Raw genomic sequence first — 16,170 nt, forward strand, 5'->3', positions numbered from 1 at the left:
GTAGTTAATCAATTTATTTTATGTTTTAATCCAAACCAGTGAACTTTGACTGGAGTGCTTGGGGAAAATCTCTGCTTGGTCATCACAAGTGTGCGTTGTTCTCTTCACAGTGAGGGAGAGGCAGACCGGGTATTAAACCCATATACTGGCCAGATTTGACTAGGGCAGGATGGTACTGCTCTGGGGTCCTAGGCTGGGAAGCTGGTGGTGAGAGAGTCTGCCTGTAACTGCAGCTGGCTATGTCCCTATCTGTGTGATTGCTGGTGAAAGTGCAGGCTGTAGGGCTTTGCAGCTTGTCACAGCAGCACAGTGTGAGAGGGAGCCCAGGCTGGTGGGTCAGAGGGCTCAGTGGTACCCCAGTTCTAGGTGGCACCCTGGGGGGAACCCGTCACAGTGGCGTAGTTGGCAGGATTAAATGCACAGCTTGTTGTTCTGAGAGAGCACTTCATACACTGGTGGTGATTTTAAGTGAGTTCTAAGTGTGGTGGCTTGAGATCAGTCAAAGAGGTTACCAGTTTGTTATTTTCTGTTTGCTTATTTGGGGAAAGAGAATAGGGACAGAAAAGCAGCAAAATGAGTGAAAGTGAAACTAATAAGAAGCTGGAGCTGTGTAAATTGCAGGCAGAAGAGAGGGGGAAAGAACAAAGGAGACTTATGGAATTAAAACGGCTGGAAATTGAGACACAGAATGTCAGACAAGAAGCTGCACACGGAAGAGCCATGGAACTGCAAGCCAAAGAAATGGAGAAGGAAAGAGAGAGAAAGCACCAGCTGGATTTGATAGAGAGGCAGAACCAGAACCCCCACACACCAGGGAGTCCTACCTCTCCAAAAATCCACAAATGGGAATGGTTGTGTCCTGCATACAGCGAGATGGGATATTGCTGAATATTTTATCACCTTTGCGAGACTGTATGTATTTCATGAGATTCCTGAGGACCAAAAGATGTCTACTTTGGTTGCAAAGTTGTCTGGGAGAGCTCTGCCTATATTCAACAAGATACCAATTAGAGATGCTTCAGATTATGGTAAATTAAAGGAAATGGTTTTAAAACAGTTTCAGATTACACCTGTAACATATAGAGTATAATTTTGAAGCCTTAAGAGGGGTGCTGGGATGAGTAATGTGGCATATGTAAACCAGATGAAAGATTTGATGGAAAAGTGGGTAAAGGGAAAAGGAGTTACAAGCTTTGAAGGAATGTGTGATCTTGTTGCTCAGAAACATTTCCTGAATATATGTAGTGATGATGTGAAGCAGTGTTTATGGGATAAAAAGGTGAAAACTGTTGATGAACTAGCTACTCTAGTTGATCAATTTGAGCAAACTCAAGCATCTATTGCAAACAAGCCACAGACAGGGATTTAAACCTGGTGGGAAGCAGGGTTCCTGTTTTACCCCTGGGAAGAAGATGGGGGGGGTGAGCACTCACCTCCCCAAATCCATTCCTCTAGTCCTTGTCCCAAATTTCCTGTAAAAACAGAGGAACCCAGAAGGTGCTATCACTGTAATTGCACTGAACGCCTGAGAAATAAATGTCCTGTGCTGGGAGGGAACAGGCAGCAAGCAACTCATGTGAATGCTGCTACCCAGAGCACAGAGGCACCTCAGGCAGTTGCCACTTATCATACAGGGTTTGCAAAAGTAGCCTCTCCACAGCCAGGCATGAAGCACATGAAGGCTGTCAGGATTAATGGCAAGGAATGTCTTGGGTTGGAAGACACAGGGGCAGAAATTTCTGTGGTTAGAAGGAATGTTGTACAGGAAAGTGACTTATTGTGAGGACAGATGGCAGAACTTTTAATAGTAGAAGGCTACAAAATCCTTGTGCCTTTGGCTAAAGTGCACATAGAAACTGAGGATTTGGAAATGGAAGCTGTATTGGCTGTGGTAAATGATAACCTGATTGCCTTGTTCTTGGGGAATGATTTCTTCCCTGTAGCTTAGGCTGCCAAGGAGAAATTTTATGCTGGAACCCCAGAGGGAAAGGATAAAATCTCAGGAACTACTGGAGGAATGCGAGAGTGTCTCTTTAATTCCTCCGCAGCAGTGGAACATGTATGCTTCCAGGGGTGGGTGTGGTTGAGACCAGCTCCTGCTGCCATCTCCTCCTGGGGGGTAGGGGAGTGTGTTGCCTGTCAGTGAGAAAACTGTCCAGGTTGCTGGCTGCCAGCAGGTTAGCTGAAGTCGGCGTATCTTAGGTTGACTTACCTGGCCGTGAGGATGGCAGCGAGTCGATCACTGCCGCTCCCCTGTTGACTCCGCATCCGCCTCTTGCCATGTGAAATTCTGGAGTCAATGGGGAGCGCGTTTGGGGATCAATTTATCCGCCTGTAGATGAGACACAATAAATCAATCCCCGACAGATCGATCCCGATCCGGTGGGTAGTGAAGACCTGCCCCTAGGGAAGATCAGTGAAGGGTGATGGAATCATAGAGACCACTGAGGTGGGTGAGGGATCCATTGATTCTGTAATTGGCGGCAAATCCAACTCAGAGAGGGAGGAGGGTATACTGCTTGCCAGTGAAAGAACTGTTCCGGCTGTGAGCCCTTCTACTGTGAACAGGGGACAGATCCCACTCTAGAAAACACAGAAGTGTGTGTCTTAGATGGGGGCCCAGAGAAGGAAATTGAGAGAGAATTGGTGGGAGTACAGGAATGTCTCCTCACTGATTACATGGGGGGGAGGGGGAGTGGTCCTGGACAGAACAGCTGTTCCAGCATCTATGGACCTAGGCACCCAGGTTTTGAAAGGGAGCTGTGTAACTGATCTCCCAGAGGGAAGCAGTCACACAACTAACCACTTGGGGATAGAGAGAGGGGTGACTGAGGGTATTCCAATGCTGGTCCCACTTTTGCAAAATGCTGTTCCTGATGTACTTGTGGAAACTAACTCTGTCTCTGTCTCTTTAAGACAGGATTGGAATCCTGATGAATCATACTGAAGATTTAGCAGATTCTGGTTCTTAGACTGTTGACTCCCTAAGTGCTTATACAACACCTACCACACTTTGGATGCTAATGTAATATACATAACAATATATGACTATCACACTAGCATATGGGCAATTGTGCTGTGAGGACAGACTACTGTGGCTGACAGCAGCTGTGAATCATTGGAATCCAGAAGGGAAAGTCCTGGACACTGTAGGCCTTGAGAAGTTTTGGAGGCATAGGAGCCAACAGAGACTGAATGGGTTGGGTTAAGGGAGACTGACAGGCAGAGAAAGCCAGCCTCTTTTTATCCAATCAGGGTCCGAAAGGAATATAAAGAATGGCAGAAAACAGGCATTACCCCATGCTCTCATTCAGACTTGGAGATGCAATCATGCCACATTTATGCATCACTTCCCTCTTCTTCCCTTACAGATGTAACCCTGTCAGAAAGTTTTAGTACTAGAATGCAGATACCAGTCCCACTCTCCTGTGTGCATAATCATTTCAGTGCCACAGCCACTCTTCCCATTACTTGGGAAACAATGATCATTCATTAAAACTTTTTTTTTTTTAAATAAGGAAATTCCCAGCGTTTTTGGTGCTTGTTTTTTGTTTGTTTTATTTTAAGACAAGGTTGCTAAATTCATCTCCACTCACAAAAACAGTTGTGAAAGAACATTGCAGTTATTAAAAAAACAACAACCCCATAACACCCTAAAGTGAGTTTGTCCATAAATATGAATTCTCATTCTAGTCACTAATATCAAACTAACTCTGGAATAGGGAGCCTTAATTCTGTCTATCTCAGTTTAAAAGGGGCACTTTGAGTTAAAAGTCATGTGTTGTGAGGAAACATTTTGTCTTGCCTATGGACTCAATCCTACAATGCAGAAAGGGGCACTACTGCACACGTGCAATTGCAGGCTCACTGATGGCCCAGATCCTGCAAAGACAAGTGCTTAACTACATGCCCCGAATAGCCTCATTGTAGTCAACAGGACTACTCACAGTGAGTAAAGTTAAGCATGTGTGTGTCCTGCAGAATTAGAGCCTGTATTACTAATAACGACACCTTAGATTTTTAAAACTGACAAAGAATTAAAAAAAAATTTTTACTTTTCACTTATGTTTACTTTTTTGAATTTTCCTCAATTTGGACAATCAAGTCAGTTTCACCTTTGTTTACAGTCTGTTTAATTTGTACATTTTCAGTACTGCATTATTTGAGTTGTAATCACTGTAGAAAAATGTTTGTTTAAAAAAACAATTTCCATTGTAATAAAGCTAGATTTTCTTAATTTGTGCAAAATGTAAACATTGAGCCAAACTGTTCCCTTCCAATGGATTTTTTGATATTATAATTATATTTCTATAGATATTACAGTTTGCTATAGGTTAAAATTAAATGACTGTACTTTAATGCATATGCACAACGGGGCAGAGTTAAAGTTACATGTTCAGGCTCAACTATCACAGTTCTGACTTTTGAGCATTTTAAGTAGTAATTTGTTTCATGGATGGACATATGAGCGCTGTAACAATCAAGTTGGCTGTTAAGGACAAAGACCAATGTCACCCCCGACCTGCAGAAGTGCTCTCTGTAGCTAGAAAAGCTTGTCTCTCTTACTAACACGTGGGTCCAATAAAATATTTTGCCTTTGTCTGGAACTGCCAGGGCTACAACGCCGCTCCAGGCAAAGAACATTGTTTCAGGGGTAGCGATTACAATGGTCTCATGTTACACTTACATGGCATTACCCAGCTAAGTGCTCTCTGCTAGTCTAACACTTGGGAGTGCCTGTGTCCACAACACTGATGGCTGCTGCGCTTTCTATGCCAAAAACATTTGACCTCAACAAACATGGCTTCTGCATTTCCCCTGAAGGACTCGTCCCCTTAGGAAGGATGGGGGAAGGGCATTTCCTGTTCAGCCCTTTTGCCTTCAACAAAGATGGTGCCTGCAGCCCCGGGCCGGGAGCGTGTATAATCCCCGGCTTTCCGGCTGTAAGTACACTTCAGTGTCTGGGAACAACGCCGACTCCCCAGTGCTTTCCCCATGCGCTGGCTGGGAGCCCTGCCGCCTCTCCACTGGGGGCTGGCTTTGCACGCTCCTTTCCTCCAGTCTCTTGTTTAGCCCTGTTCTTATGATCCCTGCACCTTTCTTCCCGCCCCAAGCGGCGCTAGCTTTGGAAGATCAATCCAGGCATGTATATGCACACGCACACCAAGACCGGTCCAGCCATTGTAGTCTGTCCTCCCCTAGCAGCAGCAGCACTAACAGATCCTGCTACCGGCTCAGTTTTTAATGGTATGGTGGCTTTGAGGAGGAGACGCCCGCAACGCTGCTGTGATTTATGCTGCTGCTGCTGATCCGGGTCTCTGGTTAGCATGGGAGGCTACACTGCTCCTGCCTTGCACACCCCCGGGGATTAGATCCACTCCTACCCCGCTACCGTAGCTAAGGGTTTTGCCCTGTCTGTTTTAGACACACTGGGGTGAAAAAACAGCTAGACTTAAAGTCTGATGTATAGTAAGTGTAATTTGTTGGCGGATTCCTGTGTTACTAGAGTTTAAATTACCAGCCACTCCAGAACCCCTGAGATAGTTCCACCTCCTGCGGGAAAACTATAAAGTTCTCAGTGAATGTCAGGTGGCATTCTGGTGTTATGTGTATTTACACAATGTGTGAGACAGTAGCAGCATATATCAATTCAATGAAATGACAAATGTCTCCCTACAGCTTTATGACACGATCACTTTATGCAAGAGGAATAATGAGAAGAGGGAGGAACCCTAAATCTTACCTGCTGGATTAGATGAGCTACAGAAAATACTAGACCTGCAGTACCAGTAAGTATGAATGGCAATAGCCAATCTGTTTATTCTTTCTTGTAATGGATGCACCTGTTTTCCAAATTACGTATTGATAACTTCTGAAGTGTGAATCTATATAGTTCATAGAGCACTTTCCAACTGAAAAAGCTGGGAAAAACTGTCCACACCTGACAGGATAATAATCAGGCCATTTGGAGTTAATGGCTCACATCATTCCTGCCTAACCAGGCACTAACTTCCCTATTGAAACATGCCAGGAGTCATAGGGATCCAATCCAAATTATTATTGACTCACAGAGAAACCAATTAATATAATAGCTATTAAATCTGGGGGAAAGCTAGAGTATTTATTCCAAAGGTTAAATAAATGGGTATGAGGAAGCTATTCAGAGCCAGATTTTCAACTTTCACTTCTGGTGTTGCTTCCACATCAATGTATGCCTGCAAACAGTGATTTCCCCTGTGTCTATAGCAATACCTATGTGCAAGTCAGGGACTGTGCAAGTACCACTGAGTTAGTGAATGTTGCTTAAAGTCTGGTCCTAAAATTGAAAAATCACAAATATTTAGAAATACTTGGGAAAATTTTGGCTTTACTGTAACTTTGGCCTTCTTGCTTGGTGGACAGCGGTTTTCTGTGAGTGGGGTGATCTGGTGTTTCATCTCTCTCTCCCCCTCCACCCTCACTAGTATTTATTTAATAATAATGATTTTAAAAAGCCTCCTCTAGCTTGATCTTGGATCTCTTCCAGACAGTGATTATAGTAGATTGGAACAGGACGGAGAGCTCTCACTGCCACAGTCAAGAGGGGGAAATTAGTGAGAAAGGGGTTGGAGGGGGAGCTCTTCTCTGCTTTTAGTTGTGCTCTATCTTTAAACTCTCCTTCCAGGCTGATCTCACGTCAGGAGTGGATCATGGTGTCTCCAGGTCTTCTGCTTGTTTCCCTGTCCACTGCCCCCCCTCCAACTATCTAGACCAGGCCTGCACAACATACGGCCCGCGGGACGCATGCTCACTGTGCGGCCCGCGGGGGGATTCCAAACCCCATGCACAAAAAAGTCCCGAGGCTGGCGTGGCGGCGCTTCCTGGGGCAGCTCCTGGTGGCGTGCCTACCCGCCGACAGGAGCCAGCAATGCGGGCGGCTGAGTCCAGCCCAATCAGAGCTGCGGAGGCGGGGCTTTGCCCTCCCCCCCCCCCCCCCCCCCCCCCCCCCCCCCCGCCGGTGCAAGGATATTTTTGCGCCCTCGCACGCCACCGGCCCCCCCCGCCCTAAGCGGGACACGGGCAGGGAGCCCTCGCGCGCTGCCGGCCCCCCCGCCCCAAGCGGGACACGGGGACGGAGCGCTTGCATACGGTCGGCCCCCCCTGCCCCAAGCGGGACACGGGCAGGGAGTCCTCGCGCGCTGCCGCCCCCCGCCCCAAGCGGGACACAGGGATGGAGCGCTCGCGCACTGCCGCGCCTGCACCCCCTCCTGCCCCAAGCGGGACACAGGCAGGGAGCCCTTGCGCACTGCCGCCCCCCCCCCCCCCCCCCCCCCCCAGCCCCAAGCGGGACACGGGGATGGAGCCCTCGCCCCCCCTCCCCCTCCAGCGGGACACGGGGCTCAGCCACCGCCCCAGTCCTGAGTGCTTTTTGGCCCATCCCCCCGGGACTCCTGCCCCATCCAACCCCCCGCGTTCCTTGATGCCCCCCCTGGGACCCCTGCCCCAACTACCCGTCTTCCCTGTCCCCTGACTGCCTCCCGCCGCCCCATCCAACCCCTGCTCCTTCCTGACTGCCCCCTGGGACCCTTGCCCCCATTCAATCCCCCTGCCCTCTGACCGCCCCGGCCCCTATCCACCACCCCTCTGAACTCCCCTGCCCTCTATCTAACACCCCCCTCCCTGCTCCCTTACCGCGCTGCCTGGAGGTGGCTAGCGGCGCTACAGCCACGCCGCTCGGCTGGAGCCGGGCCACTCCGCCACCGCACAGTGCCTGGAGCACCGGGTCAGGCTGAGCTTGCAGTCCTCCCACTTCCCGCGAATCAGCTGTTCGCACAGGAAGCCTGGGAGGGCTGAGAAGCAAGCGGCGGCTTCGCGTTCAGGCCCAGGGAGGTGGAGCGGAGGTGAGCTGGGGCGGGGAGCGGTTCCCCTTTGCGCCCCTCCCCCCGGGTTACCTGCTGTGGCGCGGGCGGCTCCCCCCACCGCAGCTCACCTCCACTCCGTCTCCGCCTCCCTGGGCTTGAGCACGAAGTCACTGCTTGCTTCTCTGCTCTCCCAGGCTTCCCGCGCTAACAGCTGATTCGTGGGAAGCCGGGGGGGTGGGGTGGGGGAGAAGCGGGGCGGAGTGTTCAGAGGCGGAGCGGAGGTGAGCTGGGGTGGGGGGAGCCGCGGGGTGGTGCTGAGGAAGGAGGGGTTGTTTCTGTGGGGCCGGGCGGCGCTGGGGGCGGGGCGTGTTTCCGCGGGGCCGGGGGGTTTCGGCCCTCAGCTGTTTTCTTTGGAGTAATATGGCCCTCGCCGCTTTACGAGTTGTGCAGGCCTGATCTAGACTTTGGGAGCTCTCTACCTAGCCTGAAAGCCTTGAAAGACACTGGTATTTAAGCATCATTTAAAAACACAAAGGGGTTGTTGGTCTTTTGTAAATATCTAAGATAAGTACACACCTCACTCCACTTCCACCCTTCCCTCCCCACCCCCCAGCAGCTCTTGGCAAGGATCAGGACTGCTCATCAGTGCAATCTTGGCTCCTCTAATCTCTTACAAACAGCCTGAGTGACCTTGGCTTTCTGGAAGGGAGCCATGTGGGAGGGGAGTTGTGGAATGTTATACGCTGGGAAGATGGGTGTGTGGCAAGAAGAGTTCAACTGAGTTTGAGAGGAGAAGAATCGAGAGCAGCACTAGCTTTTTCTTCTCTCAGGAAATGGTAGACTCCATGCAAAAACTGTTTTTTATATAGGAACTACCACGTTAATCGTTGAAATCTTTTGTGTTTATGGGGCACCAGGAGTGTTTCTAATGGGTGTCTTGTATTGTGTGTAAATCCAAGTAATTAAAGATAACTAATTCTATTGTTTTTAATACAAGCTGAGCTATTTCAGAGACAGAAAAGATCTTGAGTTCTTTCCTTTTAAATCCTTTCACAGTAAGTCTGTCCTGCCCTAATTCTCAGTTTTTCACTTCCCGCAAAAAAAAGCGATTGACTCAGAAACATGCTATTTTAATCTCAAGGGCCCAATCCTACCAGTTACTCCAGCTGCACCCTTGTTCCAAGGAGCTTACAGGATTGTGGCCTTAGTGCTTCAGTTTTGCTCCCATCTAAGTCTATGGCAAACACATTGACTTCAGTGGGAGAAAGATCAGGTCCCAAATTCATGGCCCCAGGTGCAATTTGAGAGGTAAGAAATCAACTCCCAGCTGAGGCAATATATGAAATCCCAGCAGAAAAGAAGGTGTCTGAGCAGTGATGTATGTTTCCCACTTTGGCTGATCATAGTGTGGTTTTCTTTTTAAACACTTTGAACAGTAAAATAGCTTTCTTTGAGGCTAAAAACTGAAGCAATTTAATATCTCATGTGTCCTACTTCTCTCCATGCCTCATGACAGATGGATGCCAGAGACAAGCAGGTTCTGCGTACCCTGCGGCTGGTGCTCTGCTCAGAGGTGCTGGTGGAGGGGCTCATCATTCAGTACCTCTACCAGGAAGGCATTCTAACAGAAAACCACCTTCAAGAAATAAAGTCCCAAGCCACCAATCACAGAAAAACCATGATGCTTCTAGATATCCTTCCTACCAGAGGACCCAAGGCCTTTCAGACTTTCTTAGATTCCTTACAGGAGTTTCCATGGGTGAGAGACAACTTGGAGAGAAAACGTAAGGAAATGATGGCAGAGGATCCTGTAGGTAAGACCAGAACTATCACTGTGGTTTTGAAGTTGGCTTTGATATTAGCAGCCAAGGAGCTGCACTTTCCTTTCTTGACTCTGTTGATCTCACCAATAATTCCATCATTTGGGATGAGAGAGGCTGTGTCAAGTAGAGATAATGCATAGTGTCCATGGTTGGCCACAGACCATATTTCTTGAGAGTCAGCTGAGTGAGAGGACATAATACAGATCTTGTGAGATGAGCAGAGGCTAGGTTAGATTCCTACGTGCTGGTAGGCAGACCAGCAGAGGAGGGAAAAGATGAGCGTTGGTTCAGGAGGAGCAGAATCTGGAGGGCCCAGGCAGGGAAGAATCCTAGGGTTAGAAGAGGCTAACCCCCTGCCAAGATGCAAGATTTGTTGTGTCTGAACCATCCAAGAGATTAGCTATCCAGCCTCCTTTTGAAAGCCTCCAGTGAAGAAGTTTCCACAGCCTCCCAAGGAAGGAGACACTAGACCTCCTGGCCACAGAAGGACAGTGCTGTAAGCTTAGGAATGATATTAACTAGCTGAAGACCAGGCCTAGAAACCAAATATATGGTATGTGTATGTTTTTTGTTTTGTTTTTTTAATAGGGGGTTTATTCTGTTTTTTTGTTGTGACGGATGGATATTTGTTAACTTTTGTTGCTTACTGCTTGATAAAGTACCTGTGGCATCACAAGTTGACTCCCACAGCCTCTATGGAAGCATGAAAATATGATAGTGACACAAGAACAGCTAAGAATGCAGCAGGTCTCAGTGAGACCAAATGTAAGTTAGTGTTTAGTTTTAGGAATGATGCAAATTTGATTTTGGGTTTGATTCTCATTTACGTTATGGTTGCTTTCCCCCCACTTTGATAGTGTAAGGGGGTGTAAATGTAAGTTTTATGTCAACTTTAAGTACCCTTTACGCTCCCAGAGCAGTATAAAGTAGGCCTTGGTGTAAATGGGACTCAGGCCCTCCATCTTAAATATCTAGGAAGAGTCCCCCAAACCTCCTGCCCATTGCTCAATTACAGCAAGCAGGAGAAGGAGCTGAGGGAAGTTGTTAAAATTGTACAAATTTGTATTCTAACTCTTAGTGTCCTGACACTTACTGGTATATTTCCAAAACTTAACACTTCCAGTCTGAAATTTTCTAGGGTTCAGGTTTGCTTGAAAATGATTTTTTAAAAAGTTTGTATGAAATGATTCAAATATTTTTAAGTACAAGGAGAGTGAATAAAATGCACTTCCCTCATCATAAAAGGACTCTGGTAAAAAATTTTTTAACAACTGTAGTGCCAAAATGGTATGAAGTCAGCAGGGAATTAGTCCTCGTTTCAGAGCCGTCGAGCGTTTGGCTGGAAACTGGCCTTGATTTGATCATGTTATGATTCACTGAAAGAAAAATATTCTGTGCAGGTACGTTTTTTGCACCTACACTTGTGAAGGTGGTTAGCTAAGGAAGGCTACACAATAGGTGTGCACCCAGCTAATTTAGTTGCACGGCGGCAGATATTTATTGAAGGCACTCAGTGAAGTTCTTCATTCGCTGCACATCTTACGAGTGGAGTAATCAACGAGGCAAAGCAAAAAACGTTTTCCTCGTTTGCTGTGCACCTTTGGCATAGGCCTGATCCAAAGGCAATAGAAGTTGGGTACATTTTTCTACCTTGACACATTCCCTTTGCATTGTGTAAGGCAATGTTTCACAAAAGTGTGCTACTCGCTGCCCTGGGAGGAGGTGAAGGGCTAACCTGGTGGGTGGGGAGAGCAGGGCCATGTGGGACCCGGGACATAGGCGCCAAATTTCTGTCTGCTGGGGGGTGCCCGCCCACCCACCCCGCTCCGCTCAGGTCCTGTCTCCGCTCCACCCATTCCCCTCCCCAAGGCCTCACCCCTCTCCACCTCTTCCCACCCCTGACCTGCTTCTTCCCCACCCAGTTCCACCCCCCTCCCCTAAGTGCGCTGTGCCCTCACTCCTCTCCCCAGCACCGAGTTCAGATGCTGCAAAACAGCTGATTGGCGGTAGGTGTTGGGAGGGCGGGGGAGGCGCTGATCGGTGAGGCCAGCCGGCGGGCGGGAAGTGCAAGCGGGAAGTTGGTAGGGGGGCTATATGGTGGTGTTTGAGAACCATTATGTGATTAAAGATTTTTGAATGATTCTTTGACTTACACTGGTGAAAGTGCATTGATTCAGTGGTGTTACCCCTGATTTACACCCGAGTAAGTGAGATCAGAATCAGGTTCTGTAGCATAATGTATACATACCAGGAAGTAGATTTTAGCATGAGTGTGCAACTTTAAATTTGGTATTTCTTGTTTTTATTTTTTGAGTGCTAAATTGTGCACATTTAACGTTCTTATCATATTCCATCAAAAAAAAGGTCACTTTTTTTGTTGGCTCTGATGTAGACAGCATTTTATGCTTTCTCTCTGACTGCAGAAATTTCTCAATAACTTTCACCATTTATTGAGAATAAAAAGCATATATTATGGGTGGTCATGAGCGATAATCGCAGTGTATATCTGCAGTATTTAAACAGTGTTGAAAAATACCTCATTGCTCTGACCCATCATAGTAATATTTTTTCTTGTTGTAGATTAGTAGTACATTTGCTAATTATTAGGTTATCATCTGAATAATCTTTACAGTTACATGCATTGGACCCTCTCAAGTATGTTCAGCAGCATCATACAGTTTGATATTAGAAGGATAGTTGCAGATTCTTATTCTCTCTTGGATTGTTTCTCCTCATAGTAAATAGTTTGTGACTAGTGTACTTTATCTATGCACATTACGTTATTTGGTTTCAAGTGGTTGCCTCTGCTTGATAATCCTATTGCCAAACCTTGTGTGTAATCTAGAAAAGGGCTCCAGTCTAGATTAGTGTGTCTTTTATTTTTATTTTAGCAAAACAGAATATGAAAACAAGATAGCAAGCAAATAGCCATGCCTAATATCTGAGCTTGTACTGCAGGAGTCAGAGAACAGAGCACCCATCATGCTTAAGTAGCAGGGACCCTTAAAATAGGATGCTAATTATGGTGACATCACAGTGCTGCTTATATGCAAACAAAGATGGTTTGTCATGAATGGCCTTGTTCTGTGTTTTTAAACAACAAACATATATTTCTGTTCCATTTAAAAGTCTAGAAGGAGGAAAAAACCCTACATTTTCCAAATGGAAGAGAGAGAATTGTTAAGGAGGAAAGTAATACTCATTTAATGAACTTGGGAAATAAGAACAATGAAGAATAGAATTATCCTATTTAAATTATATGGTACTATATATGTTTAAATACTTGTTGTGTTTAGAAGAATAAACTTTAAGCTCATCTAGAATGGACTTTTAAAGAGTTTAAACACAGTTCCTGCTAAAATGATTTCTGACATGGTTTGGCTGGCCAATGTGGAACTCCTGAAGTATAGTTTTTTTAATGTGGGTTTAAAATAGTATGGAATTATCCACAATGGTTGGACAAAGCATGTTAAAACTTGGAACGCTGGGACCCCACTTAAACTGACTGTGGACGTGGTTAAAAATCCAGCATGGGTGGGGTCAAAGACTCATTTACTGTTTACAGATGTTTGGGTGATCAGGATGGGTAGCACTGCCACTGATTTGTGTCCATGGGCCCCAGTCCAACAAAGCATGTAAGCACATGAATAGTTCTTGCTGACTTAATGTTAAGCATGTGCTTAAGTGCTTTGTTGGATCAGCACTATATTTCTCTGCCTTGGTTTCCCTTTCTGTAAAATGGGGATAATAATATCTTACATTGGTGTGAGGTTTAGTTTGTTGGTATTTTTAAAGCACTTTGAGATGATCAGCTGAAAATTGCTTTAGACATGCCCCGTATACTATAGCTAATAAATGTTTCCTTAAATCTGTTATGAGAATTTTAAATAAATTACATATTTTTATTTGCCAGCTTCCTAGTTCTACTCTTTCTGGCCTGAAACATGCAATCTCTTACTGTTAGGTAGTAAAGACAAAGGTATTAACAGAACTATTGAATATTTTCCTACATGATTCATACTCATGGAGGAGATTAGTTTTGTGGCTAAGGCATTGGACTGGCACTTGGGAGATGGGGTTCCTACTCCTGTCAGACATTCTGCATAGTCCTGATAAATCACTTCATTCCTCTGTTAAACCTTCTATAAAATGGAGATAACAGCACGTCCCTCCTCCCAGGGTATTCGCTAATGTTTGGGAGGTGCACAGATCCTATGGAGATTGGGGGAGGCAAAGATAGATAGATTTAATGAGATGTTAAAAATATTCGGGGGGAGGGGGAATACCACCAGTCAGGGCCGGATTAACTTTTTGTGGGCCTGGTGCCAAACATATTTTTGGGCCCCCATGGGGCAAGGTGCGGGGGGGGCGGGATGGTCAGTCTCCAGAGTGAAGGGCAGGCTTGGGGCAATGAGGCACAGCGCAGCGGGAGCAGCTCTGCTCCACACAGCCCAGCAGGAGGGCACTGTTTACAAACCTGCAGCTGCCAGACGCACACTGGCCTGCTCAGCCCTATGCTGCTAGCATGCCCCTTCCCCTTGAGGGTGGACCCGCACCACACCACCCCCCTGCCCAGTGCCCCACCCTTATGCCCAGCCACCCCTCGCTCAAAGACCTCCACCACAGATCTCTATGCCCAGCCCCCACCCCTCCTAGACACCTCCCCTGCTGGCCTCCCACCACAACTGCACAGCACCCGCCACACTACACTGCTCGCCCAGGACCCCCCACCCATAGACCTCCCCACTGCCCATCACCTTCCTCACAGTCCCACCATCACAGCTGCACAGCACCCCATATTCCTGAGGGGATTCTGCGCACAATACTTTAAAATTCTGCAAATTTTATTTGTCAATAAATAAATGTGGAGGCTCCAACATGGCAGTGGGGAGCACAGCCACTGGTTGCATGGAGGTGGGAGATTATCCTGCAGCCTCCCCCCACCCCACCCTGGGACAGGGACTCTGCAGTGAGGCTGCACCCAACCCTGACACAGTGCAAGGGCCAGACCTGCCCCAGAAACACCCCGAGGCCTTGCCCCCCGTGCCAGGCACACCAGGTGTGGGTGAGCAGGCTCAGCCCGGCAGCAGGATCCAAGTGCAGAGGGACTTAGTGTGGGGGGATCCAGGTGGGGGTAAGAGAGTTTTCTGTGGAGCAGTCTGGGTGCAGAAGGCTCAGTGGCAGATCTGGATGCACAGAAGCTCATTGGGGGGTTCCAGGTGCAGGGGCAATGGGACTCTGCAGGGGATCCAGGTGAAGATGTTTGGGGCTCAGTAGGGGGGGTCTAGGTGCAGGAGAGGTGGGGTTCAGTTGGGTACAGCAATTCAAATTGTTGGGCATTGCTTCGTTATACTAAGATCTTGATTGTTCTCATGAAATGGCATGTGTAATGTCTTCATAATTATTACAAGAGAAATTTCAAAAAGTGAAAATAATTAAGTATAGAAAACAAGAAAGTACTTTAAACTGACAGACTGATTCAGTTCAGTTAGGCCATGATTAAGGAAAACGTTTAGGCACGTGTTTAACTTTAAGCATGTAAATAGCTTCATTGCAGACAATAGGACTTCTTGTGCTTCAAGTTAAAGCATAGGTTTAAGTGCTCTTCTGTGTCAAGGCCATAGTAGGTAAGATTCTGAGCCAACTCCTTTCAAAGTCAATAGAAAGGCTCTTATTGACTTTTGTGGGAGCATTATCATCTGTGAATCATCGTTTGTTAATGACAATATGTTTGAGAGAATCTATCTAGAATGAAAAGAAGCTGCAGTATACATGTTTAACATTATTTACACTCTGATAATTTGAAATTCATTTTATGAACCAAATCCTTATCAAGACTGAGGGGAAAAACAACTGAGGAGAGTTGGCAGTTTTTCAAAGGGACACTATTAAGGGCTCAAAAGCAAGCTATTCTGCTGGGTAGGAAAGATAGAAAATGTGGTAAAAGACCACCTTGGCTTAACCATGAGATCTAGCATGATCTAAAAGATAAAAAGGAGTCGTATAAAAAATGGAAACTAGGACAGATTACAAAGGATGAATATAAGTAAACAACATAGGAAGGCAGGGGCAAGATTAGAAAGGCAAAGGCACAAAATGAGCTCAAATTAGCTACGGGAATAAAGGGAAACAAGAAGACTTTTTATCAATACATTAGAAGCGAGAGGAAGACCAAGAACAGGGTAGGCCCACTGCTCAGTGAGGAGGGAGAAACAGTAACAGGAAACTTGGAAATGGCAGAGATGCTTAACGACTTCTTTGTTTCAGTCTTCACCGAGAAGTCTGAAGGAATGCCTAACATAGTGAATGCTAATGGGAAGGGGGTAGGTTTAGAAGATAAAATAAAAAAAGAACAAGTTAAAAATCACTTAGAAAAGTTAGATGCCTGGAAGTCACCAGGGCCTGATGAAATGCACCCTAGAATACTCAAGGAGCTAATAGAGGAGGTATGTGAGCCTCTAGCTATTATCTTTGGAAAATCATGGGAAACGGGAGAGATTCCAGAA

The 16,170-nt window shown here is 46.6% G+C and overlaps 1 protein-coding gene across 8 annotated transcripts in view; it reads left to right on the plus strand.

Annotated features, from left to right (window-relative positions):
• Positions 1 to 1,003: 1,003 nt before the first annotated feature.
• The window catches only part of CRADD (CASP2 and RIPK1 domain containing adaptor with death domain), a 118,386-nt gene continuing 103,219 nt past the window's right edge, over positions 1,004 to 16,170 (plus strand). For 3 of the 8 annotated variants that reach the window (XR_004645991.1, XR_004645993.1, XR_004645990.1), the window contains exon 1: positions 9,344 to 9,655. Coding sequence is in view for 5 of the 8 variants with exons in the window: in XM_034772781.1 (XP_034628672.1) it covers positions 6,690 to 6,692; positions 9,358 to 9,655 (301 nt within the window). In the remaining 3 variants the exon portion in view is untranslated. Of the gene's footprint in view, positions 1,029 to 4,836; positions 4,944 to 5,146; positions 5,248 to 5,305; positions 5,470 to 5,679; positions 5,790 to 6,664; positions 6,693 to 9,343; positions 9,656 to 16,170 lie in introns of those variants that run through there. The other 5 variants (XM_034772781.1, XM_034772764.1, XM_034772771.1 and 2 more) reach the window with 5 other exon arrangements.

Source organism: Trachemys scripta, chromosome 1 (genome assembly GCF_013100865.1).
Source record: "Trachemys scripta elegans isolate TJP31775 chromosome 1, CAS_Tse_1.0, whole genome shotgun sequence".
Lineage (NCBI taxonomy): Eukaryota > Metazoa > Chordata > Testudines > Emydidae > Trachemys > Trachemys scripta.